The following is a 23252-nucleotide window of genomic DNA, read 5'->3' on the forward strand; positions in this document are numbered from 1 at the left end:
AGAGAGAGAGGGAGAGGGAGAAGCAGGTTCCCCGCTGAGCCAGGAACCCGATGTGGGGCTCGATCCCAGGACCCTAGGATCATGACCTGAGCTGAAGGCAGGATCATGACCTGAGCTGAAGCATTTCTGAAGACAGAAATGCTTTTTCTTAGGCTGGTGTTTCTGTTGTGTCTGATAACCCCTCTCTCCTCCGTCTGCTTCATCCTGTGATGCTGGACTCCTGATTCTGCCCCCTGTCAGCCTGAACCCCTAACATGTGTCAGTAACTTGATACGCATCACACATGCAACAGAAAAGGACAAGTTTAAAAAAAAAAATTTAGAAAGTTGTAATACTTTTGTTCTGCACCCCGATGACTCATTGTGCCCAGCACCCCACTAACGGTGACTGGGATGACAAGAAGCCACCACTTATTAGACATTTAATGTGTTCTGGCCATGCTGAGTATTTTACCTGCATTAGCCCGTTGAATTTTCACAGAAAACCTTAGGATTAGCAATTCCTAGATGAAAAAACTGAGTCAGAGAGAAATGACAGAACTTGCCCTAGGTCACGAACTAGGAATTTTCAGGAATGTCTGAATTTGAACTCAGGCCAGGACTGCAAAGCCTGCATTCTTCATTATGATGCCAGACTGCCTCCCTTGTAACCATTTGGGTTTATCATAATAAAAGCGATCATTTCTTGAGCCTTTACTCTGTAATAGGCACTGGGCTTAGCGCTCTTCATCTGCTGTTTCATTTGTTTCTCAGTACTTGGAGATAATTTTTATGTGCATTTTGCAGATGTGGAAATTGAGATTCAATGAAGGTAATTTACCTAAATCACAAACAGGAGGGGGTGGGGGGCAGAGCTGTGACTCACAGCTAGGTCCGACCTCAAAGCCCATGCCTCTTGCATGAGTTGGACAAGACCCTTCCCCTGTCCAGTTCTCGGTTTCCCCAACTCTTGTACTTGGTCAGCAGCAAGCCACAAGTTGTGGTTCTCTCGCCCAGAGCGTTCCTCCTGGGATCAGTCTGGAGCTCCCTTGGGGAAGGAAGGAAACATGATTGCTTGTGGGCTAAAGAACTAAGGCAGGGGCTGGCCACAGTAGCCCAAAGCCACTAGGAGACTCTACCCTAGAATGGATTTCTGGAATGATCAGCCACAGTGAACCCTCATGGATATACAGGTCAGAAGAGGTTCAGGGTTCCTCGGAGGAGAGAGGCACAGGTTTAGAGCGGCCACGCCTGCCAGTCTTGAGGAGCTGTTTCAGCCAGGATGATAGAACTTGCATATTGGGTAAGGGGGAGGTTTGGGGGAGAACCCTCCTGGGACTGATATTCTGAGAGTCTGCTGTGAAAATCAATGGTTGGAATCTATAAAAACCTTTCTCATCCACTCTGGGTTTTCCCAAAGAGAAAGTGATATTATCCCCATTTTATAGATGAAGAAACTGAGGTCCAGAGAGGGAACCTGACTTGTCTGAGGTTACAGACAGATTGGGAACCAGACCTAGGTCTTTTTCTTTGGCCTCTTCCTAATCTCCTGTTGCAGCCAGAGTCCACGGTTGTGTGGGGCCTTTTGACCTGGGGCTTGGAGGCACAGATACCGTCCATGGTCTGGGCCTTGGCAAGTCACTTATCCTCCCTGAGATGTATTTACCTCACGCAGAAAATGAGGGGCCTGATGTAGTGGATGGTTAAAAGCCCTCTGGGATTCTGAAACACTGTATATAAAACATTTATTCAGCCAATTTGAGAGGTAGGGTCTGGGTTGCTCTGGGAGGGAGCAGAGACCCTTGCAAAGCCAGGTAAACAGCACCGCTGTGATTACCTCCAGAGCTTCCCTGAGCCCACAGAGGAGGGGCTGTTGGAACTGCAGTCTCCAGATCTAGTTCTGGAAGAAGCTTGTGTGTACACAAGACCTGCACTCGCATGAAGCACATATAAACTGTTCTCTGAACTGAGAATATTTTCCCGAAGACTCAGGCCCTTCCTCTAAGCCCTCTCTCCTTGGAAAGAGGCTCTTGTCCAGATGGGCCTGGGCTGCAGCCAGCAGCTGAAGTTTCCAGCAACAAGGCCAAAGGAAAATGCTTCCAGACTGGAGGTGCAGGTGACAGGCCTCAGCCCTCCCTGCCCAGGGGACTTCCCGGGCCTCCTTTGGTCCCTGTTGCTGTGCTGGCCTTGCGGGGGGTCCCTCATCCCCAGCCCACACCGTACCCCAGGCCGGAGAAGCCAGAGCCTGGCCAGACCCTGGGGTAGATGTGGTTCCCCGCCCCCTGCGGGGGGAATTTCCACTTTCTGGAGAGAGTTGCACATTTGTAAGGAGGGGCCCCCGGTTGTCAGGGAAACAGCAGGGTTTCCTCCAGCTCTGCTGGGGTTGCAGGCAGATCTCTGTCCTCTGCCCTTCACCCCCAGCCCCACCTCCTGTCTGTCCGCTGACTGCAGTTTGGGGGACTCATGATCAGGCGCTGGAGCTATGGGCAAACACTACAAAGCCCGGTCAGAACTTGCCACCAGTACAGTGAATGCCTGGCATCCTGGGCTCTGTCCTTGACATGTTAATGTCTCATCTTCCAGCAGCCCTACAAGGCAGGAACGGGAAAGCCCCAGTTTTGTACTTGAGGTGACCTTGAACTCAGAGATGAGCAATGTGTCCAAGGTCATGGAGCTAATAAGTGACAAAACGTGTTTGAATCCAGTTCTGTCCATCTGACTCCAAAACCTGTTCTTCCTGCTGTGTCGCACCGTCTCCAGCAGGGTTATGGGCTGAGGTCAAGAAGGGCCGATTTCCCCTAAGGTGTTGGTTTTGTTTTTTATTTTTTGGTGGTGGGGTATGTGGAGAACTGGAAAGCACTGAGCTTTGCATTCTACTGCCGCCCTGGTTTCTCCTAGTTCAGCTCCTTGTAGGTCTTACTGAATAAGCCGATAGAGTTTATTATTCTTCCTTTTAAAAAGCAATACATAGGGGCGCCTGGGTGGCTCAGTTGGTTAAGTGACTGCCTTCATCTCAGGTCATGATCCTGGAGTCCCGGGATCGAGGGGATCGAGTCCCGGGATCGAGTCCCGCATCCGGCTCCCTGCTCAGCGGGGGGTCTGCTTCTCCCTCTGACCCTCTTCCCTCTCATGCTCTCTGTTTCTCATTCTCTCTCTCTCAAATAAATAAATAAAATCTTAAAAAAAAAAAAAGCAATACATAGACATGGCTTAAAAAGATCAAATGGTACAGCCCTGACTGAAATGGAAAGCACCGGCCCTTCTTTCTCCTCTTTTCCTGGGAAAATTGCTTCATTTCCACCTTTGCCTTCCTGCTCTTCCTGCTGAGAGTGCTCACCGTCCCGTGCCCCCTTCTCTTCCAACTTCCCAAGCCGGTGACAGCCCTTTCTCCATTTCTTTTTAGGTGTAAGACATTTTTGTTGATTTCTTCCCTCTAATCCCTGTCTCCTACACCCCCCTTTGATAAGATCCTCTCTCCTGTTTGTCCTAATGGGGAAGAATCCAGAGCCTTTACTGTGGCCTCAGGCACTGGCCCCCGGCCCCCATGCCCTGCTGCTGCGTTAGCTGCCCCGAGTTCCTTGACCGCACACCCCCAGGTAGCCACATGGTTCATGATCCTCTGACCACCTGGCCTGGGCTTCTACTGCTTGTCACTCTCCCCTGACCCAAGTGTTGTCTTTTCTTACTTTTTTGCCATAGGCATTTGTTATTCTTCCCCATTATAGAGTAAGCTGCAGAAAAGCAGAGTTTTTAAAAATCTTTTATTGATCGCTATACCCTCAGTGCCTAGAGCAGTGCCTAATCAGAGCAGATGCTCAAGAAATGCTCATTGACTTACACGGGAACGCTAGCCCTTCAGATACTTGCAGCAGGTGGCCCAGAGCCCTTTGAGCATTCTCATCTGCAGAGCGTTAAGCCCTGGCTTCTGGAACCATTCTCGGTGACTTAGACATAGAGCATGCTTGGTGCAGATAGATTGGACTCTGGAATCTGGACTTTGTTGAATTCCGTTTTAAGCGGTGTGACTTTGGGTAGATGATGCAACCTCCCTGACTCCCCATCCTCCCATTTCCTCCCCTGGGGAAAGGGAGAATCTGATCCCGGGAAGGATTGCTGTGAGGATTCAGTGGGACTTGTGGGAGAGTGCCCTGGATGGCCAGGGGAGTCGTGTGTTCAGCGGTCATGCCCTGTCTCCCTCTCAGTTCCAGGTCCCTCTCCCATCCTGGTGGGAGTGGGCCCAGGCCAGTCTATCCATTATCTTCTGAAAAGTGCGTCTGGCCCTGAGGCAGGTCTGGGTGTAATTTAACCTAAAGGGCTGGGGGCAGCTGGAAAGCAGCAGGGGGAGCATGCCTTCCCTTGGGAGGCAAGGAGGGTGAGGAAATTGGGGGAAAGCATGGAGGGGTCCAGATTTCATAAGTAAGTCTCTTTCTTCTCCACAGTGTTACCTGCTGCAGAACCTGAGACCATGGCCAAACCAGCACAGGTAAGGAGCCTCTCCCCTTCTGAAGGCTGTGCTCCTAGAGTCACTAGGCCCACTCTGCTCTTCATCTAGAAGGGAGCAGGAGAGGTTCTCAGGCTTTGCTCGCTCCCATTACAAGTCACGACCTTTTCTGTTGCAAGTGTCCAATGACAACACACAACATTCTAAGCAGAAAAGATGTGTACTGGCTTACGTGACTGAACAGCCCAGAGCTTAAGGTTTAGCTCGTTCCAGGGACCCAGATGATATTGTCAGGATTCTGCCTCTGTGAGTTGAACTTCCTCTGGGTGGCTTCCTTCGTGGGCGGTTCTTCCCTGATTGGGTACTCTAGCCACCAGCTGCCCCAGGCTTCCATTCTGCTTCCTGGGGGGCCTGGAGGAAACAATATACTTTATTCCCAGTGATTCCAGGGCAAGTCCTAGGTTTGGTTCTCATTGGCTGGGCCATTGGTGAATTGGATTCAGGCGGTAGAGTTGGTCCTAACCTGAACTGCATGGCCCAGAAGTGGTTCCCCAAGGAGAAGCCTGCTGGACAGGCAAAAGCATGAGAGGATTCTCTCTCCTCTGGACATGGAAGTGTCTCTTGTCACATGCATCTGGGATTAAGTTTCCCTGCTTAGGAGACTTCCGTCTTTCATGCTACAGGACCATTTTGCTGGGCAGTAGAAATTGAGGTGTGGTGGAGCTTTTTTACTCCTGGGTGTGCTCAGGATTGGGTTCTGTCCTTGGGCAGAGCTAGGTGTCCTTCTATGCCAGGCTTCACCCGAGACTGACCCCTGTTGGCTAGCATTAGAAAAAGAGACGTGGCCACTGCAGTGATAGGATGGGGAAGGGAGAATGAAACCAAGGGATGTCTGACTAGGCCCCTTTTGCTCCTCACTTCAGTCACAGAGCTACTGGCCACAGGCATAATACAAATACTGTGTGATCTTGGGAGAGTTCTTTACCCTCTCGGCCTCAGGTTTTAGGACTTGCCAGTGAACAAGGGCCTTAAGGATATCTAGTCACAATTTTTGAAGAGCACAGTGTCTCACGTGATACAGGATCAGCCCTCAAAAGAGTCCCAGCTGTGGCCTCCCTGTCAGCCTCTGAGGATCGTACTTTGCACAAGTGGCCTCTCTGACCAGGAGGAGAAAGTGCTAGTAGTTATGGGCAAAGGTCCAAGGCAGAACTTGCTGTTCGCCATTTTTTATATGTAGTCATACCACAGCTACTTCCTGGGAGGCATTCAAATTGCAGGATTCTACATGACCTGAGTGGGCAGAGCAGATCCTGGGAGGTCAGAGGGGCCAGGACCCAGGGCACAGATCTTTGGAGTTCTGCTCCAGCGCTCCCAACCGTGCTTCTGCCTGGTTGACCCATGGTTTCTTGTTGCCATGGATGGACCAGGGGCCAGGAGACAGTCTGAAAGCAAGAGTCCCAGAGTGGCAGAGCCTTAGGGGTCCCTCATCCCATGAGATGAGCTGGAACCCCCCCCCTACACACACACGGCACTCATGCTCTGGTGGAGGCAATAAAGGAGTTTTGTGGGCACACAGGTTGAGGAAGCTGGGAAAGGTGCCTGGAGAGATACCGGGGGAGAGGAAGGGGCCTGATGTGCCCCAGGGGGAGGAGATGCTGGAACAGAAGGCCAGAGAGGAAATGGCGCGGTGTGTGAGGGGCAGCAAAGGTAAATTTGGCATGCTTAGCCTGCAAGGGTTTGGGCAAGGGAGGAGGTTGCAGAAGACAGAACCAGGGAATTTGAGCAAGATCTTCCTTCCATTCTTGAGCTGAAGTTTGTATCTGTTGCTTCCAATTATTAACACCCCAATTCGGCATCTTGCGCGCCCCCTTCCCAACCCACACATACCCCCACGCACACATGCACAGAACGCGCCACTCACTCTTTTCTCCAGTGCAGATCACCCCTGGTTATTTCTGCTGTGTTAATTGTGCTATTCTCCCTGGCTTTCCTTCTAAAAGAGGGGAACTTGGGGCCCAGAGATGTGAAGAAATAGTGTGGTGTCAGAAAGGTCCCGGACGCATGGCCTGTGGCGTTCAGTTCACAGGGATTTTCTGGATTGGAACTTGCTGCTGGGCATGAGAACACTGAGGACCGGGCGAGAGGTGCGGGGGCTGGCGCCCGGCACCCCAGCAGCTGCAGAGATGAGGCCCCGGTCAGGTGTGGTCAGGGCAGCTCTGCAGTGGGGTCCTGGCCCGGCAGCCATCTCTCTGGAGAGGCCGCAGGCTCCTAACTCTAGCAGCAGCTGGGGTGGGTCCCGAGTCCTCAGAGCCCCAGGGGCCAGGCCGCTCACCAGCTGGCAGTAAGACCTGCTGAATATTTCAGGGTGGAAAGTCCCTTCTGTGATCGCCCCTCCCCTGGGCCCTGGGTACTTGAGGCCAGGAGCCTGTCTGCCAGAGGAGCGACAGGCCGGCTAGGTGAGGAGGGGACGCAGACTTCATCAGGTTGGCGTGAGGATGACCGACGGTGGGAAACCAGGCCCTGGGTGATTTGAAGGACTGTCTCTGTGCCTCTAAATGTGACCAGTGCTGCGACCCCCCATGTCCGCCTCTTCTAGTGGCCGTGATCCCGAGGGCCCCTGGGAGAGTTGATTATCCTTATGCAAAGATACATCTGGGGGCACCTGGGTGGCTCAGTCGTTAAGCGTCTGCCTTCGGCTCAGGTCATGGTCCCAGGGTCCTGGGATCGAGTCCCACAACGGGCTCCCTGCTCGGCAGGGAGCCTGCTTCTCCCTCTCCCACTCCCCCTGCTTGTGTTCCCTCTCTCAGTGTGTCTCTATCTGTCACATAAATAAATAAAATCTTTAAAAAAAAAAAAAAAGATACATCTGGGAAGCTGGCCCCGCTCCTCACTAAACCAGTGGTAGAGGGAACAGGCGGATCCAGCGCCCTGTCAGTCATTAGACTGCCCTTCCCCCTGGAGGACGGTTGCAGCGCTGTGCTGAGCCCCCCGCTGTGGGAGGAGGGAGGGGTAGGCTGAGGTGGAGGAGTGGCAGCAAGGGGGAGGGTCCTCAGCTTGCTGCAGAGGCCTCTGCTCTTGCACCTTCTCCTCTTCTCCTTCCTTCCTGGCAACTTGGAGTCCCGTGGTCTTGCCGACTTGGGGCATCTGCACTGAGCGCTGAAGAATCTGGGCTGCCTCCCCGAATGTTCTTGCTTGCTCTTGCCTCCAGGACTTGACCGTTTGTTTCCTGTGTGAAGCCTTCCCCGTCTCTGCTTTTCTGTCCCCGCGCTCAGCCCTTGGGGGCCCCTCATCCTTTAGCACTCAGTGTAGAATTCCCCTCGAGGGAGGAAGTCGTCTTTGTTCTGCTTAGAATATATTCAGTCATTCATCTATCCATGTGCCTATCCATCCAGCAAACAGATACTCAGTGGGTGCTTGGTTGTGCCAGGCTTTGTGCTGGGTGCTGGGGTGCATCAGTGAGAAAGACCAACACTCCTAGGGCTTTCTAAAGGGACTGTCTCTTTTCTGGTCTGGGTGTTTGGCATGTGTTTCTCCTGCTCTGCCCAGGGGTGTGATCAGGTTGCAGGGGACTCATGGATGGCGGGAAGAGGGCCGTGTCCCTTTCTGGTCACCCGTCCTGTGAGAACTTTAAATAGCAGCCCTGCACCCACGCATGCATACCTCAGAGGAACAGCAGCTGCAAACATAAACCAAGGAGCAGCCAAACGTCTGGCCAGGTCCTTCAGTATGGGCACCGCTAGATGCAGGAGATGGTTGGAGGCTCATTTTTGTGTTTGCTTTTTTTTTTTTAATACTCTATTTGTTTATTTATTTATTTATCAACGAGAGAGAGAGAGAGAGAGAGAGAGAGAGAGAGAGAGAGAGAGAACGCACAGGCAAGGGGAGGGAGCCGAGGGAGAAGCAGGCTCCCTGCTGAGCAAGGAGCCCGATGCGGGACTTGATCCCAGGACCCTGGGATCATGACCTGAGCCAGAGGCAGGTACTTAATGACTGAGCCACCCAGGCGTCCCTTGCGTTTGCTTCTTACTCCTTTAAGGCACCGTGTATGTGGGCCACCCCCAATCCGTGCACAGAGCCTTTCCTGGTTCCCTCCCCTCGCTGGAATCGGCCTCCCCTGTTTTCCCAAATTACCCTGCCTCTGTCTTAGGGTATTTATGGTGAGTTCTATGCTAATTTGCGTGCTTGTCTCTCTCCTCTGGGTCCGAAGCTCAGGAAAGACAGGACCAGGTCTTCTTTCTCCCTGAATCTTCAGCCCTTAGCATTGGGCCCGGCCTAGGCTAAGTGCCCTCTCACCGTGCTGTGGGCTCAGTGCTTGGGCTCCCGCATCCCCAGCCCTCCCAGCTCTCAGCCACTCTCCTGGGCCCATACTTCTCTGGGGCCACGTAGCTGACCCACATCTGACTTCTCTGTGAACCAGCCCATTGTGCATTCAGATTCAGTGTCTGGGATCCTCTGGCTCTGCCTCTCTTCCCTTTCAGCCTAAGGACCCAGCCAGCTTGTCCTCAGATGCCAGCTGCTAGCTCAGTTTACTGGGCCCATCTTGTCTTGGCACTGAGTCTGAGGGTGGCTCCGGGCATCCCTTGGGCCACGACCTCACCCTCAGAAGCTGGCAGCTGCAAGGTTTCTGGAGCTGGAGAGCAAAGGGGAACAGGCCAGAGATCTGGGTTCTTTTGGACCCTTGGCAAGAGGCTTTTCTTCTTTGGGCTCAGTTTCTTTGTTTCTGTGATACAGATCATCTTAAGTGCTTCTGTAAGTTGGAATCACATTAATGGAGGCAAAAGGGCTTTGTAAACTGTAAAGTGCCATAAAGGTATGAGGAGCTCTTGTTACTCTTACAGGGATCATTTCTACCCCTTGCACTCAGCCTGGCTTTTTTCCTCTCTCCCGGGTCCTGGGAAGGCTGTGCAGTGCTGTGGGCTGGACAGAGCCACCGTCCTGCGGGGAAAGGGCACAGTCCTTGGGGTAGGCTGTGGCAGGAGGTACAGGGAGAGTCGTCCCTACCCTTGCCTGGGCTTTCTGTATTCAGGGCTTAATTTTCGGGGAAGGGAACGCAGCCTAGACTCTGCCTATGGCCAGGGTTGAGAGTGTGATCTGGGGTTGGGGCTGGGAGCCCCCTTTAAGGCTAAGGTCAGCAGCTTACCTTCTGCTTTGTCTCTCCACAGGGTGCCAAGTACCGTGGCTCCATTCATGACTTCCCAGGCTTTGACCCCAGCCAGGATGCCGAGGCCCTGTATACAGCCATGAAGGGCTTTGGTGGGTGCTTGGCCACCAGCAGTGAGGCCCTAGGAAAGGGAGCAGGACTCACTGGAGCTGGGGGGTGTTCCCACATGTGGGCTCAGCCCAGAGTCCTTCAGGGGGTGAGGGTGGGGGTGAGGTGTTGAGATGTGCTCACTCATTCTTTTGTCTCCTCTTTTTATTATTTTTCATCATTTTATAATGAAATATTCCAGACCAACCCAAAGGTCTAGGGAATAATAGAAGCTTCCCCCACAGACCTGCCGCCCAACTTGAGAAATAGCACTTGCTTCCTCATAGAGGAAGGGACTCCTTGGTGTGTCCCCTCCTGAAGCATCAGGCCTGGCTTTCCTCTTGGGAGTAAGCACTACCCCGAACTTGGTGCTGATTATTCTGTTTTATTTTTCCTGTTGAAAGAACCCTGTCTTGGGTGTTAGGATACCTGGGTTTTTCTAAGCCAGGTCTCATTGTGAAAGCTTGGATGAGTCCTTGTTCCTCTCTGGACCTCAGTTTCCTTATGTGTCTGATGAGGGGCTGGGTTACAGGCCCTCTGAGCTCAAATACTGTGGATGCTATGATCCTTCTCAGTAGGGGCTTGACAGATCCCCATAGATCCTACACCACCGACACCACCACCGCCTGATGAACAGAAGGCTGGTGCTGAGGTCTGCGGGGAGCAGCCCTGGTGGGCTTCCTAGAGGCATGTTGGGGGAGGGTCACTGGTGCCCTCCTGTCTTCCAGGCAGTGACAAGGAGGCCATACTGGAGCTCATCACTTCTCGGAGCAACAGGCAGAGGCAGGAGATCTGTCAGAGCTACAAGTCCCTCTACGGCAAGGTAACCGTGGCAACCACAGGGCAGGTGGGGTGGTGCTGGGGAGCTGATCTCCTTCACCTGTGTGTTCATTCAGGGTCTCTCCTATTGTATTCCAGCTCAGCCTCCGTGCTGACAATTCTGCCCTCCTTTTTCTCTTCTCTTTAGTCAGGCCCCATTCAGCCACAGGTACTTCTACAGCACTTGCTATATGCTTGGGCACTGGACTAGGTGTTGGCGCACGCAGGTGAATGAGACCTGTGAGGTGTCAGCGCTGTGGACTCACGATAGTGGGAGAGACACCCAGTAAACAAGTGAACAAACAGTGCTGGGGGAGAGGCACTGTGCCATGGGCTTGAATCCTGCACTGCCATTTGCTCGCTGCGTGACTTTGGGCAAGTTACCTGACATCTCTACACCCGTTTCTTAGGGTTGATGAGAGCCCATACCTCCCAGAGTGACAGTTCTAGGGGCTTGCTTAGCCTGGTGCCTTACAGAGTAGGTGCTCATTAAATGCAGTTCTTATAAGCACTCCTCCCCTCCCTCCTCCATCTCCTCCTCCCTCCCCACCCCCGACCCCTGACCTAGGACCTCATTGCTGACTTGAAGTATGAGCTGACAGGAAAGTTTGAACGACTGATTGTGGGTCTCATGAGGCCACTTCCCTACTGCGATGCCAAAGAAATTAAAGACGCCATCTCGGTAAGAAGCGTGATCTGTGTGTGTGTTGCGAACGGGGGTGTGATGAATGGGAAGATTCTGGTCTCTGCAGCAAGTACTCACTGAGCCCTGCGCCTGCCAGCCAGGTGCCCTGCTGTAAGAGGCAGCTTGCTCAAACCCTGTCCCAGAGGGGTGCCACAGTCTCCTCCACATGGCCAGATGTGGGACAGATGTTGGTGTGAGACAGACCTCATAAAGGGGGCCCTTGGCTTAGACTCCACCACGGCAGCCTACAGCCCTGAGGAAGCAGGATACAGGGCCATAAAGACAAATTGTGCCTGCCACCCCAAGGCCAAGGGCATACTAAAGGAGGGCAGGAGGGCAGACCCAGGGTGGCTTGAGAGGGCGTCACAGAAGATGAGAGATCAAGTTGGGCCCAGAAGCCCCGGGGAGGATTTGGTTGATCAGAGTGGGAAGGTCATTGCAGGCTGGGTAAGAGGTCAGGAGAGGTGGTGGTGGTGGAGGTGTGTCCGGGACAGAAGTGCGGCTCGGTCTGGTTGAAGGAGGGGTGGCTCCCTAGCAAGCAGGGAGGGATTAAAGCCCTCAAGTGTACCTGCACTTTATAGCCTGTAAAGTGCTGTGAGCTTTGCCTCAGGTGAGCTATTCAGAATGGATTTACTTGACATATTGGCAAGTTTCACGATGTGAAAGATTGCCTTCTCACTGTCCTTGTGAGTCGGGCAGAGCCACCGGCATCCTTTCCATTTTACAGATGAGAAAACGGGGGCCCAGAAAGACAACGTTTCTTAATGAGAGGTCACAAAGCAAACTGCAGGCAGAAGCAGGACTAGAACCTGTGTCTTTTGATTCTCAGGGCAGCGGCTCCAGTCTGGTGCCTGCAAGCTGTGGTAGGAGCACCCTGAGTGTTGGGGGTGTCATGGCTCTGGCCACTCCAGGAATCCAGCCCATGGCTGGTGGTGGCCTCCCAGCCCAGCCTGACTCTGACATCTCTTCTGTTCTTCCCAGGGCATCGGCACTGATGAGAAGTGTCTCATTGAGATCTTGGCTTCTCGGACCAATGAGCAGATCCACCAGCTCGTGGCAGCATACAAAGATGGTGAGATGGGCAGGGGGGCCACTCAGGACTTAGATATGAAATGAGGGTAATTGCAAGGGTGGGGACCCTAAGACTATCCATCCACCTTCTTTCCTCTTGTCCCCTGATCTGTCCATCGTTTCTCCATGTCAGGAATAGCAGCTCTGTGCAGCAATGTGCTAGGTTCTCAGGATATGTTGGTGGGCAGAATCCATGTAGTCCCTGCCTCCTAGAACTTACAGATTAATGAGGACAGGTAAACACGATGATGACACACTGCTATACAATGAAGTAACAGGAATCGGACTTTAATTCGGGTGGACCTGCTCCAGACAAGTGGTCAGAGAAAGCATGTCTTGGGAGGGAATGAGAAGGCGCCAGTTGGGTGAGGAGTGGCGAGAAGATCCTGGCACACAGCGCGAATGGCAAGCCCAAATGCCCTGGGGCAGAAATGAGCCTGGTAGCTAGTGTGAGGCCAGAGTGGTAGAGGGCAGGGCAGGGTCACACAGGGCCTTGCAGGCCAAGAGAAAGAGGTGATGTTTGATTCCAAGTCCAGCGGGAAGCCGGGGAGCCCATGATCAGGGAGGGCATTAAGAGTCACCCTTGTTGCTGTGGATTGGAGGGGGAGGGGAGCAGAAGCAGGGGACACAGTTGGAAGGCTGTAGCCACCGTCCAGGTGGTTGACCCCGGTACCCGGAGTAGGGTGGCACAGGTGGGGACAGAGGAAGTGGACAGATTCCATCTCAGTGTGTCAGGGGTCAGTGCAGAAACCTGTGGAGGTACCCCTTGGGTCTTTCCATGACCGGCCCATAGACTGGGTGCGGGGATCATACTGGGGGCAGCAGGGACCTTTATCCTGGATCCCCGAGGTCTCGTGGGGATGGGACTAGAGCTTCTGTTCCTTCCCTGCAGCCTATGAGCGAGACCTGGAGGCTGACGTCATTGGCGACACCTCTGGCCACTTCCAGAAGATGCTCGTGGTCCTGCTCCAGGTTGGTCAACGTTGGGGCCCTCCCGGAAGCTCTCTACCAGAGCGCGGGCAGAGGGCTGGCGGCACCTTCTTCCTCTTGCCCCAGACAGCGTAGCCTGTGAGGGGTTCCCTGGTGGCTCCTCAGGTATAAAGTCCCCATAAGCCGGGGCCACTCCCCAACTGCCCATTTATCCTCGAACCTGAGGTGGTTTCTCTCTCACCTGGGTGTAGAATCCGAGCACCCAGGGGTCTGCTGGGTCGCCCCTGGTTTGCACCGGCAGGTGACCCGCATTTCCCTTTGCACACATCCCTCCACTTTTGTGCCCGGGAAAATCCGCCCCCCCGCCGTGACCTCCGTCCTCTCTTCACCCCACCCCTCCCCCTGCTCTCCAGGCCTCCCTCCTGCCTTTGCTTCCCCAGCCAGCACAGCCTCGAGTCACCAGCAGGGACGTGGCATTTCTGGGGCTTCCTGCGCTGCGTCTCCCACAGCCAAGCCCCGCCGCTCCTCCCTCCCACCCCCAGAGGCATGAAAAAGGATCGTGAAGAGGCTGCAGACTGGCTTCCATCTGCCAAGCTGGTTTTTCCCCCTTGGTTTTCTACACAATGTGTTTTTTTGAAAAACACTCTTGAGTTAGTTGCTAACATACAAAAATGGGGAGTTTTTGCTCGAAAGCCAGATTTCTGGGTGCCTTAGAATCATGGAAAGTTCTGACACTGACAGGCCTGCATTTTGAATGGCTGCAGGGGGCTGGAAAACATGTCATTTCCCCACACCCCTGCAGCTTCCCCTTCACCTGCCTGGCTCCCCGGACATCTCCGGTATTGACCTCAGGCATCGAGCAGTTTCAACCCAACACTTGTCGGAAGCTTTATATAGAAATTAAGGCACGTCTTTGTTTCTTTCATTTGCTCCCCTCCCATACACAGTGTACCCCAGCTGCTCTCACGTCTTTTTCTCCATTGCCATAGCAGTCCATATCCCATATTAAGCAGCTGGGGAATTACCAGAAACATCAGGAATGGGAAAGTGTGACCTTTGCCCCCAAGTGCAAAGCCATTTGTTCTGGAGAGTTCCAGCTCCTTCTCAACATCTTAACACCAGATGGGCACTGCCGCAGCATGCATTATAAATGTGCGGGCTCTGTCTTTGAAGCTCAGTCCTCAGGAGAACCAGGGGCTTTGAGATTCTGAGATGCCCAGTCCAGGGGCAGGAGGAGAGAAGCATGCCCATGCCCATGCCCATGGAAGCATGATGCCCGCTAGGGCTGGCCCCGTCCCCGACAAGTTCTGTTCTTTGTCAGATGGGGCACAGGGCCTGGGTGGGGCAGCAGAAATACCAGTAGGATTTGGTGCTTTCAGTGCTTGTGAGCTCAGATCTCAGGGCCCAAGTCTCAGATCCTCCCTGGTGAGTTCTCCAGGTTAAGGTCTGGGAACCCCCAGTAGAACACAAATGTGCAGACTTTTTAGCCCTGCGGTATCATTGTTGGCGGGCATCATGAGCCATACAGGGGACTTGTGCGGGGTCCTGTTCTCAGTACAGGCTCTGGCTTGCTCTGGGATGGGGCACCTGGAGGGACCTTGGTCATTCCCAGGACTCCCCTCTTTGGTCCCAACTCCGAGGATGAAGGGAAAAGCCAATGAGAGGGACCCTGTGATTCCCCGCAAAATAGATGCTTCGGTCTTGATGCAGTGGCAGCTGAAGTCACTGCTCCAGGACACGTCTGGGCCACCACGCTTTCTCTACCATCCCGGTCTCCACCCCTGGTATCCAGGCCTCTTCCCTCCCCGCCCCCGCCCCAGCTCTGGTACTTGAACCCCGTGTCCCTTTGTCTCTGCCCAGGGAACCAGGGAGGAGGACGATGTGGTGAGCGAGGACTTGGTACAACAGGACGTCCAGGTAAACCAGCACTGACCGAGGGCTCTTGGGGCACAGCAAGGGAGCCCCGAGAGCGGGGAGCTTGGGGATCCGGAGAAGGGCTGGGTGCCGGGGAAGGGCTGGGTACTGAGTAATTTGCATCAAATACCAGAAATAACTGACTCCTGGCCAGTGCTTTGTTGAAGAAAGGACTTAAATTGTTTCTCAAAGGTGCACAACATATATAAAGTTGGTGAGCTATGTTTTGGAGCTTTTGTCATTCGTTCCTTTATTCATTCAGATAATTAATATGTACTGAATGCTTACTATGTGCTGGGCACTCTGCCAAGCACTGGGAAATCACTAATGAACAAAATCAGACAGTACTGGGAGAGATAGGCATAGGTTAATCGTACAAACACCTTCTCTGGGATATATCATTACATTCCAGGTGTTTTGAGCCCCACTTTGTGCCCATGACAGTGCAGGGGTAGATACAGAGAATGCTAAGACATAGTTCCTGTCTTTGAGGAGCCCACGCCATAGTGGGGAGCCAGGCACATAAAGTCATTATATCATACAGTGGAGCAAGCAATAAAGAAGCAGAAAACTATAGGAGCCCAGAAGAGGGAAGGAGGTGAAGAAAGAGAACTCTGCTTTGGGGATATCAAGAAGTACTTCGAGAACAAATGGGACATTTAATCTGGGCCTTGAAGGTTGAGTAGGAGTTTCCCCAGAAAGAAAGGAAGGTATATAGGTGTATGCAAAGGTCCTGAGGCTATCAGTTACTCGTGTGTTCAGGGATCCAGCAGCAGTTGATTAGCTTGGCCAGCAAGTTCTGTCTCCTTTCAATGAAGTCCTTCCTCTTCCCCTTTAGGACCTGTACGAGGCAGGGGAACTGAAATGGGGAACAGATGAAGCTCAGTTCATTTACATTTTGGGCAGTCGCAGCAAACAGCATCTTCGGTTGGGTAAGTTCCAGAGAAGAAAGACCTACAGCTGCTCCCTTGGGGTTGTGCCAAGAATTCCATTCTTTCTTCCTTTTCTACTAATAGAGCAGGGTAGTTACTTCATCTACAATGCAAGTACTAGTCCTGATTTTATTAGATGGTGGTTTGTGTAGTCCCTCAGCAAAGTCATTGACGGGATGCTCCCCCTTCCCATCTGAGTACCAGTCCTGTCTTCCTGTTGGAGTGTGAGGTACACAGAGTCCGTCACGTCATACCCAGCCTGACTGCATGGTGGCTGGTAGTGTGCATGACCTCCCTGCCAGCTAGCTTCCCAAAGACCGGCCCTACCTTCATGGTGGGCGCTCTGGTCCTGGCCTCCCCTTCTGAGGTCCTGGTTTCTCCTGCGTTCTGGGACATCCTCAACATCCCTGCCTTTCTGACTCAGTGTTTGATGAGTATCTGAAGACCACGGGAAAGCCGATCGAAGCCAGCATCCGAGGGGAGCTGTCCGGGGACTTTGAGAAGCTGATGCTGGCTGTGGGTATGTCCTGACTTTGCATTCCCAGGGGCATTCAAGGGATTCTGGGATTCTGGCCCAGGAACAAGAGGCCAAGAATGGGAAGGGGGGACTGTATGATCTGGCGGCAGGAGGCAGTGAATTCTGCAGGTTGGCCAGGGCAGCATTAAGTCGGGGGCAGAGTGGAGGCTCGGGTACTGACTTCCCGCCACTCCCCCCCTGGGTGTGGGTGGTGGGGCGAGGTAGAGCCGAGAGCCTGAGCTCGGGGAAAGAACCAGAAGGAGAGCAGGCTTGTGTAGAACACCTACCGTGTGCTGGGTGCTGCGCGGGGTGTTTAATCTTTAAAAAAGACCTGGGTGGGGGTGGGGGGGCATGATCTCCATTTCACAGATGAGGAAACCACATCTCACAGAGGCTATGTCACTTGCCAAGGGGTAGTTCTGTCATGACCTGGGGGGTCCCAGGCACAGGGCTTGCCAGGAGCTGACTAGCCAGTTGTAGAGTCAAGATTCAAACCCAGGGTTCTCCCAACTCCTCTGTTGACTTGGAGCAAGTCCCCTGTCCTCGCTGGGCTTCAGCGCCTTCATCTGATAAATGGGGGCAGGGGTGACGGACTGCCTGACCCAGAGGCCCTTAGAAGCTAGACATTGCAAGAATCAGTATGTCCGAGTCTGGGCTGGGTTGTATGTATGTTCTCTGGGTGGGGAGCTATATCCCCAGCCTCATCCTGCTGCCCGGAGCTGTCCCTTCCCAACTCTGTTTCAAGCAGTCAGGTTCTGGCCTGCTCTGCCAGCAGGATCCAAAGTGCTGTAGCTGCCAATACCTTTCTGCTGCAGCAGGATCTAAAGAAACACCTCTCCCAGCTCCACCCCAGATGCTACCCCCAACCCGGCCCGGTTCCCTGCAAACCCCCCAGAGGACTAGAAAGATGAAGTGGGTCTTTGCACAACCCACATTTCAGCATCCCGGTTCCTGATTTCTTTATGCTCTGGGTTTGTGTTAAAAGGGGGTGGGGCCTCGGGTTATCAGGAGCCTGGGTTCGTCCTTGGTTTGCACTTGGTGGTCCCCAAGAGGTAAAGAAGGGGTCAGGCCACCCCAGCCCATTCTGAGGCAGCCAGAATAACTCTACCTCTTCTTCCCTCTTCTCAGTAAAGTGTATCCGGAGCACCCCAGAGTATTTTGCGGAAAGGCTCTTCAAAGCCATGAAGGTGTGTGGTAGGGTCGGTGGGAATGAACTTGTGGGAGGGGACCTCTGCCCATCCCCACGGGACTGTAGAGATGCTCTGACAAGTCTATAGGGCCCACTCACTGGCCAAAGAGAGCCCTCAGGGGATTGGCTGCAGGAGAGAGTGATGGCCCTTTTCCCAGGTGAGCTCCCGAGCCTGGGATGCTATCTGGTCGCACACCTGCCCCCCAAATACCTGCTCCAACCTCAGGATTGATCACCTAGTGTTAGGACAGCCTGCGCTTGATTCATCCAGCCAGATGGGCTGGAAACCCACACATTTCAAAAATATTAATTGACCAGAATGTTTCTGTACAGTGTATGTAGATTAGACCACTTTGGAAGATACTTGTCATTGTCTAAGGCTCGTGATGTCTATCCCTGTGACCCAGCGATTCTACTCTGGATGTGTACTTGAGAACAGTGATTCCCACTCTTTTGCACACAGGACACATGGAAACTGATGATAGTTCCATAGCACAACAGGGTACATGAGTGCAGAGGCTACAGACCCCAGGCCCAGGAGCTTAGGCCTTCCTGGCCCTGGTTGGCCATCCCACAAGGGCAAGGGAACTGTGGCCCATTCACTGTCTTTCAGAGTGAGGTCAGGCAGCTCAGCCCGGGAGAGAAGGTTCCTGTGTGCATGCGTTCCTAAGAATGTGGCAGTGTTACCTGTGTTAGGAAAAATTCAGAAACAACCCAATGTCCATCCGGAGTAGCTGGAGAAATAAATGCGAAGTGGTGTATTTACAGCATTCCAAGATACACAGATGTAAACAATCTATGCTGAAGAGTTAAAAGTTACAATAAAATTATAAGGGAAACCAGGGACGGGCTGATGTATGAGGGGAGGAAGCAAATCAAAGCAAGAGGGACACATAGGGAGCTTCTGGGGGAATGACAGTATTGTGTATCTTTTGTTCTTAAATTTAATGTTTTATCACAAAAATTGTATTTTCAACTCAGCTGTTAGCTGTTAGCACTCTGGCCTCCTCTCAAGTTCCTGTCCCCCTAACCCACTTGTCTTCCAGGGCCTGGGGACTCGGGATAACACCCTGATCCGCATCATGGTCTCCCGTAGTGAGCTGGACATGCTTGACATTCGGGAGATATTCCGGACCAAGTATGAGAAGTCCCTGTATAGCATGATCAAGGTGAGCGGAGTTAACAGGGTACAGAGAGGAGCAGAGGGCTTGGGAACCACTTCCAGGGGAAAAGAACTGTCCCAGAAAGCTGGGAGTCTCTTGGGAATTCCAGGAGCCCCTGCCTCATGGGCACGTTTCCGGGAATGTGAGACAATTCATGGAGCCCTATTTTCATGGACTATTTCACTTGGGAGGGCCGGGCTGGGGATCATCTGGGGATAGTGGTGTGCTGGGGCCGGCTTGCACTGGCTCCACATTCAGTGAAATCATTTTGGTAGCTTGAAAGTATCCCTGGTTGGATGTATTCACACCACAGAGATTGCCAAATGTTACAAATCAGGGTTTTTTTACTTTTTTCCCCCAAGAGCTGGTTGTTAAATACTTGCCAGCACACTGTTGTTTGGTGGTCGCAGCCACCCCCAGACCAGAGGAGAGTCAGGGCCGCTACAAAAGCCTTCCCCATCTTGGGCTCTGCAGAACCTCCCCTTCTTGTCTGAGGGGAGCCCAGGGGTGAGTGAGGTCACCTTTCTCTCTCTCTCTCTTTCTCCCCAGAATGACACGTCTGGCGATTACAAGAAGGCTCTGCTGAAACTCTGTGGGGGTGATGATGAGTAAGTGGCCCCCAGGGCCCCAGGCTGGAGGGAGTGGCCTCTGGGGGTGGTAGGCCTGGGCTCTCCTGGCCCTCATCCTGGTGGATGGATGGATTGGATGAAGTTGGGGATTCCTCGGTGCCAGGAGCGGCATGCAGGTGAAAGTCTGTGTGTGTGTGTGTGTGTGTGTGTGTGTGTGTGAAAGAGAGAGAGACGGGAATGTGTTCTCCCAGACAGGGAGGTGTCTGCTCCCGTGCACTTGGAAAGGCAGTCTGGGGGTGTGGACTGGGAATTAGGGGGGTCCAGACCCTGCTACCTCATAGCTACTTCTCTGTTTCATCATCTATTGGATGGAAGAAATACAGGTGCCTGCTCTGCCTACTCATTGAGCATGTTTGTACCGAGTACGTTCTGTGAGCAGGCTGGTGAAGCCCCCAGCCCAGTGAGGCAAATGGACCAGGACTTGCACGTGGGGCCATCCTAGGATGGGGAGAGTATTATGCCTGGGAACGCACAGATCAGGGCATCGTCCCAGACTGGGGGAGGCTCCTGGGGGTAAAGAAGCAGAGGCCTGAGGAGGAGGAGGTGAAGACAGGGTCTGAAGGAGAGTGGGTGCAGGAAAGGCCTAGAGATGTGCAGGTACAGCCTGGTTCATTTCTGTAAACTGATGCTGCACTTTTGCAGCGGGCCAGGGAAGAGAGGAGGCTGAGAGGTGGCCAGAGCCTGGGGGCCTCCGGGCAGAAGAACCTCTCCTAGGGGTAGTGGGGAGCCGTGGAAGAGATTACACTGGACACAACTTGACCAGATTTGTGCACTAGGAGGGGAGCGCTGGGTCCTCTGATTTTCCCTCCCAGAGCTTATAAGGATCCAGTTAAGTAAGGGTTATGATAACCTCCTGTTAACCTTTGACAAGTGCCTTGGGGGCTGATTTCAGTTCCTCGGACGGTTACTCAGCATGTGGTACACCCAGATGCTTTGCAGGAGGAGATACCGAGGTGACGTGGCCATAAGGTGGTCACTGACTTGTTTGAGAGGGGAGACGTGGATAGAAATCACTCAAATCATGAGGAAGAAAGAGGAAGTCAGAGAATTCAAGAACTCCTGTCCTGCTTGGAACTAGGAGCCAAGAAGGCTGCTGGGGAGAGCCGGCATTGCAGAGGGTCTTGAGAAGATAGAAGGTTCTCAGAAATGGAGGGAAGGGCTCTTAATGGATGAGGCTTGAGAGGTGAAGCCAGACGGATTCACTTAAAGTGTGTGTGCGTGTGCCCGTGCGCGTGTGCACACGTGGCTGTGTGTGTCCGTGCGCGCGTGCACACATGGCTGTGTGTCTGCGTGTGCACACATGGCTGTGTGTGTGTGTCCGTGCGTGTGCACACGTGGCTGTGTGTGTGTGTGTCCGTGCGCGTGTGCACACGTGGCTGTATTGTATGTGTGGAGTGTTGCCCACGATGACGGGCCCTCCTATCCTTTCCCCACCCCCTCCCTTCCAGTGCTGCTGGCCAGTTCTTCCCGGAGGCAGCGCAGGTGGCCTATCAGATGTGGGAGCTTAGTGCAGTGGCCCGAGTAGAGGTCAGACCCTCCCCTCCTCCTGCTTGACCTCTTGACCACAAGCTTCCAGTCTTCTGCTCGCACTTTCCTGCTGCTCTGGTTGGCACCCAGCTGCCCCCTGGCGGCCAACCTGAGACATTGGTTCTCACATCTAAAGCTTCCTTGTCTTCTAGGAGTGTTGAGCTGGTTGGGCGGGCCCTCGGATGTGGGCGTCTGATTCCTGCTTCAACTTCTAACACGCTGGGAAGCATTCTGGCCCACTGACTACTAACAGGGCTTGCTGAATGGAGACATGTCTGGTTCTGTGGAGGGGCCTGTGTCATCCTGGGTCGGACAGTTGGCCTTTGGCGGCATGACAATGAGCAGAGGGGCACCGCTCAGTGCACTGGATGATTCAAGGTTGTTCTGACCATCCTGAGACCCAGGGTCCACAGACGTACTTGGGGCAAACCATTCCAGGGACTAGTAGCACTTGGTCCACATGAAAATATTTGGAACCTTGCATTCTCTCTGTGACTCACGGAGACGTTTTTGGCAGGTCCCTACCCCTTTCTGGGCCTCTGTCTCCATCTTTAGAATGAGGTGTTAGACACGGCAAGCTCAGTGCCTTCCGAGGGCTCTTGAGCTCTGATGTTCTAGAACAGCATTTCCCAAATGACAAGGCAAGAACTGTCATTGCAGATGACCTTAAATTATATAAGAAATGAATCCTTTTGGGTGAGGGGAGTCTTCGTGGTATTCAGTAACACGGAACCTCACATAGTGAAAGAGCGACTCCTTTTCGATTGCATCCACCTTCCTCATTCTGTCAAATGGAGTCTGGTTTGGTGCCACACTTGCTAGCTTTCCTTTTTCACAAACAGAGCTGAGAGAGCTAGCTTTAAGTTCAGAACTTTTGACAAGCAACAATGTCTTGTTAAATTTGGTGATATTTGACAACACGGTTTTTTGTCTTTATTACATTTATTTGTCATGGGTTATCATCTGTTGATGACACATAATACCAGTTTTCTCTTTATGATAGTGATATAAAATTATTTTCATTCATTAATCCATTTAACAAATATTTATTGAGTGCTTACTTCTGTTGTAGGCACTTGGGATCTGTCCAAGAACAAAATGAACAAAACCGCTTGCCCTTTAGGAGTATTTAAATACACTTAAAAATGAATGCATTTAAGTAAAACAACAGAAGTTGAATTAAGTAAAAATATTAAGAAATAGCACAGGGTGTATACAAATAGGGAAACACTGAGAACCCCACTTAAGGAGTGACTGAAATTTGGGAGATTCTGCTCTGGTATTTCAGACATTTTGGTTGCCTTTTCAAGGGGAGGGGCTCTTGAAGAGGCAGGAGGGCCTTGGGGACAGGGCAGGATTCTGAGGGACTGGGGAGGCCCCAGTGCAGCTAGGCCAGAGCCGACTCCTGCGGCAGGAAGCTGGCTTGACCAGCACTTGCCGTGCTCCCAGGCCTGCGTCTGTCTCTCCCCCTCTCCTTTCTCAGCTCTAGGGCAGGGGTCTGTCTGCTGTGCCCTCACCCCCGCCTCTTTCCCCTCAAGCTGCTTGGTTTGGAGCTCGTGGGGAAAGCTTCCCCTCCCTTGCATGCTCCCCTCTTGGCCTGGCCCCCGGGGGGGGCCTCCAGATACCTGCTGAGTCTCTTTCTGCTTCTCCCAGCTGAGGGGAACTGTGCGTCCAGTCGACAACTTCAACCCTGACGCTGACGCCAAAGCACTGCGGAAGGCCATGAAAGGACTTGGTAAGGGGACAGGAAAGGGGCGGGTTGGCCTCTGGGGCAGCGGGTGTGGGAGCTGAGGCCTCAAACTAGGGTCCGCAGAACGAGGACGGTCCTGGCTCTCTGAGTCTAGGGAGGAGGGGAGTGAGGGAGTTTGTAAGGAACTGGGCACAAGCCCTTCCCTGAGACCACGATGTCCCCAGCCTGTCAGGACCAGTGTCCTGGTCTAGAAGAAAGTACTAGGGCTTAAGGCCTAGGTTTTCCCCCTGGCTTTGCCTGAGACTCACCGTGTGGCTTTGGGCAGGTCCTTCAATGCCTCCAAGCGTCCATTTCCCCAAGTGTAGAAGAGATACGGACCCAATTCTGGGACGGGAGCGCCCCCTGCTGCCTCCCCTTTCAGGGCCTCCATTTGGAACTAGTGGGAAGAACTACTGATGGGTGGATGCCCTGTTCTCAGAAAGGCCAGTGGGGATGGAGCGTCCAGGTTTGGCCTCCGTC

General features: G+C 53.1%; 1 protein-coding gene across 2 annotated transcripts in view; it reads left to right on the forward strand.

The window, feature by feature from the left end:
• The window catches only part of ANXA6 (annexin A6), a 45909-nt gene that overhangs the window by 4937 nt on the left and 17720 nt on the right, over positions 1-23252 (forward strand). For both annotated transcript variants that reach the window (XM_028106698.2, XM_028106699.2), the window contains exons 2-15: positions 4418-4461; positions 9582-9672; positions 10396-10490; positions 11055-11168; positions 12153-12243; positions 13135-13214; positions 15033-15089; positions 15925-16018; positions 16443-16538; positions 17664-17722; positions 18771-18893; positions 19437-19495; positions 20965-21043; positions 22697-22778. In XM_028106698.2, the coding sequence (XP_027962499.1) occupies positions 4444-4461; positions 9582-9672; positions 10396-10490; positions 11055-11168; positions 12153-12243; positions 13135-13214; positions 15033-15089; positions 15925-16018; positions 16443-16538; positions 17664-17722; positions 18771-18893; positions 19437-19495; positions 20965-21043; positions 22697-22778 (1138 nt within the window). In that variant the 5' untranslated portion in view covers positions 4418-4443. The remainder of the gene's footprint in view (positions 1-4417; positions 4462-9581; positions 9673-10395; positions 10491-11054; positions 11169-12152; positions 12244-13134; positions 13215-15032; positions 15090-15924; positions 16019-16442; positions 16539-17663; positions 17723-18770; positions 18894-19436; positions 19496-20964; positions 21044-22696; positions 22779-23252) is intronic.

This window comes from Eumetopias jubatus, unplaced genomic scaffold (genome assembly GCF_037043125.1).
Source record: "Eumetopias jubatus isolate StellerSeaLion01/CBP00866 unplaced genomic scaffold, mEumJub1_p1.0 scaffold_5, whole genome shotgun sequence".
Classification (NCBI taxonomy): domain Eukaryota; kingdom Metazoa; phylum Chordata; class Mammalia; order Carnivora; family Otariidae; genus Eumetopias; species Eumetopias jubatus.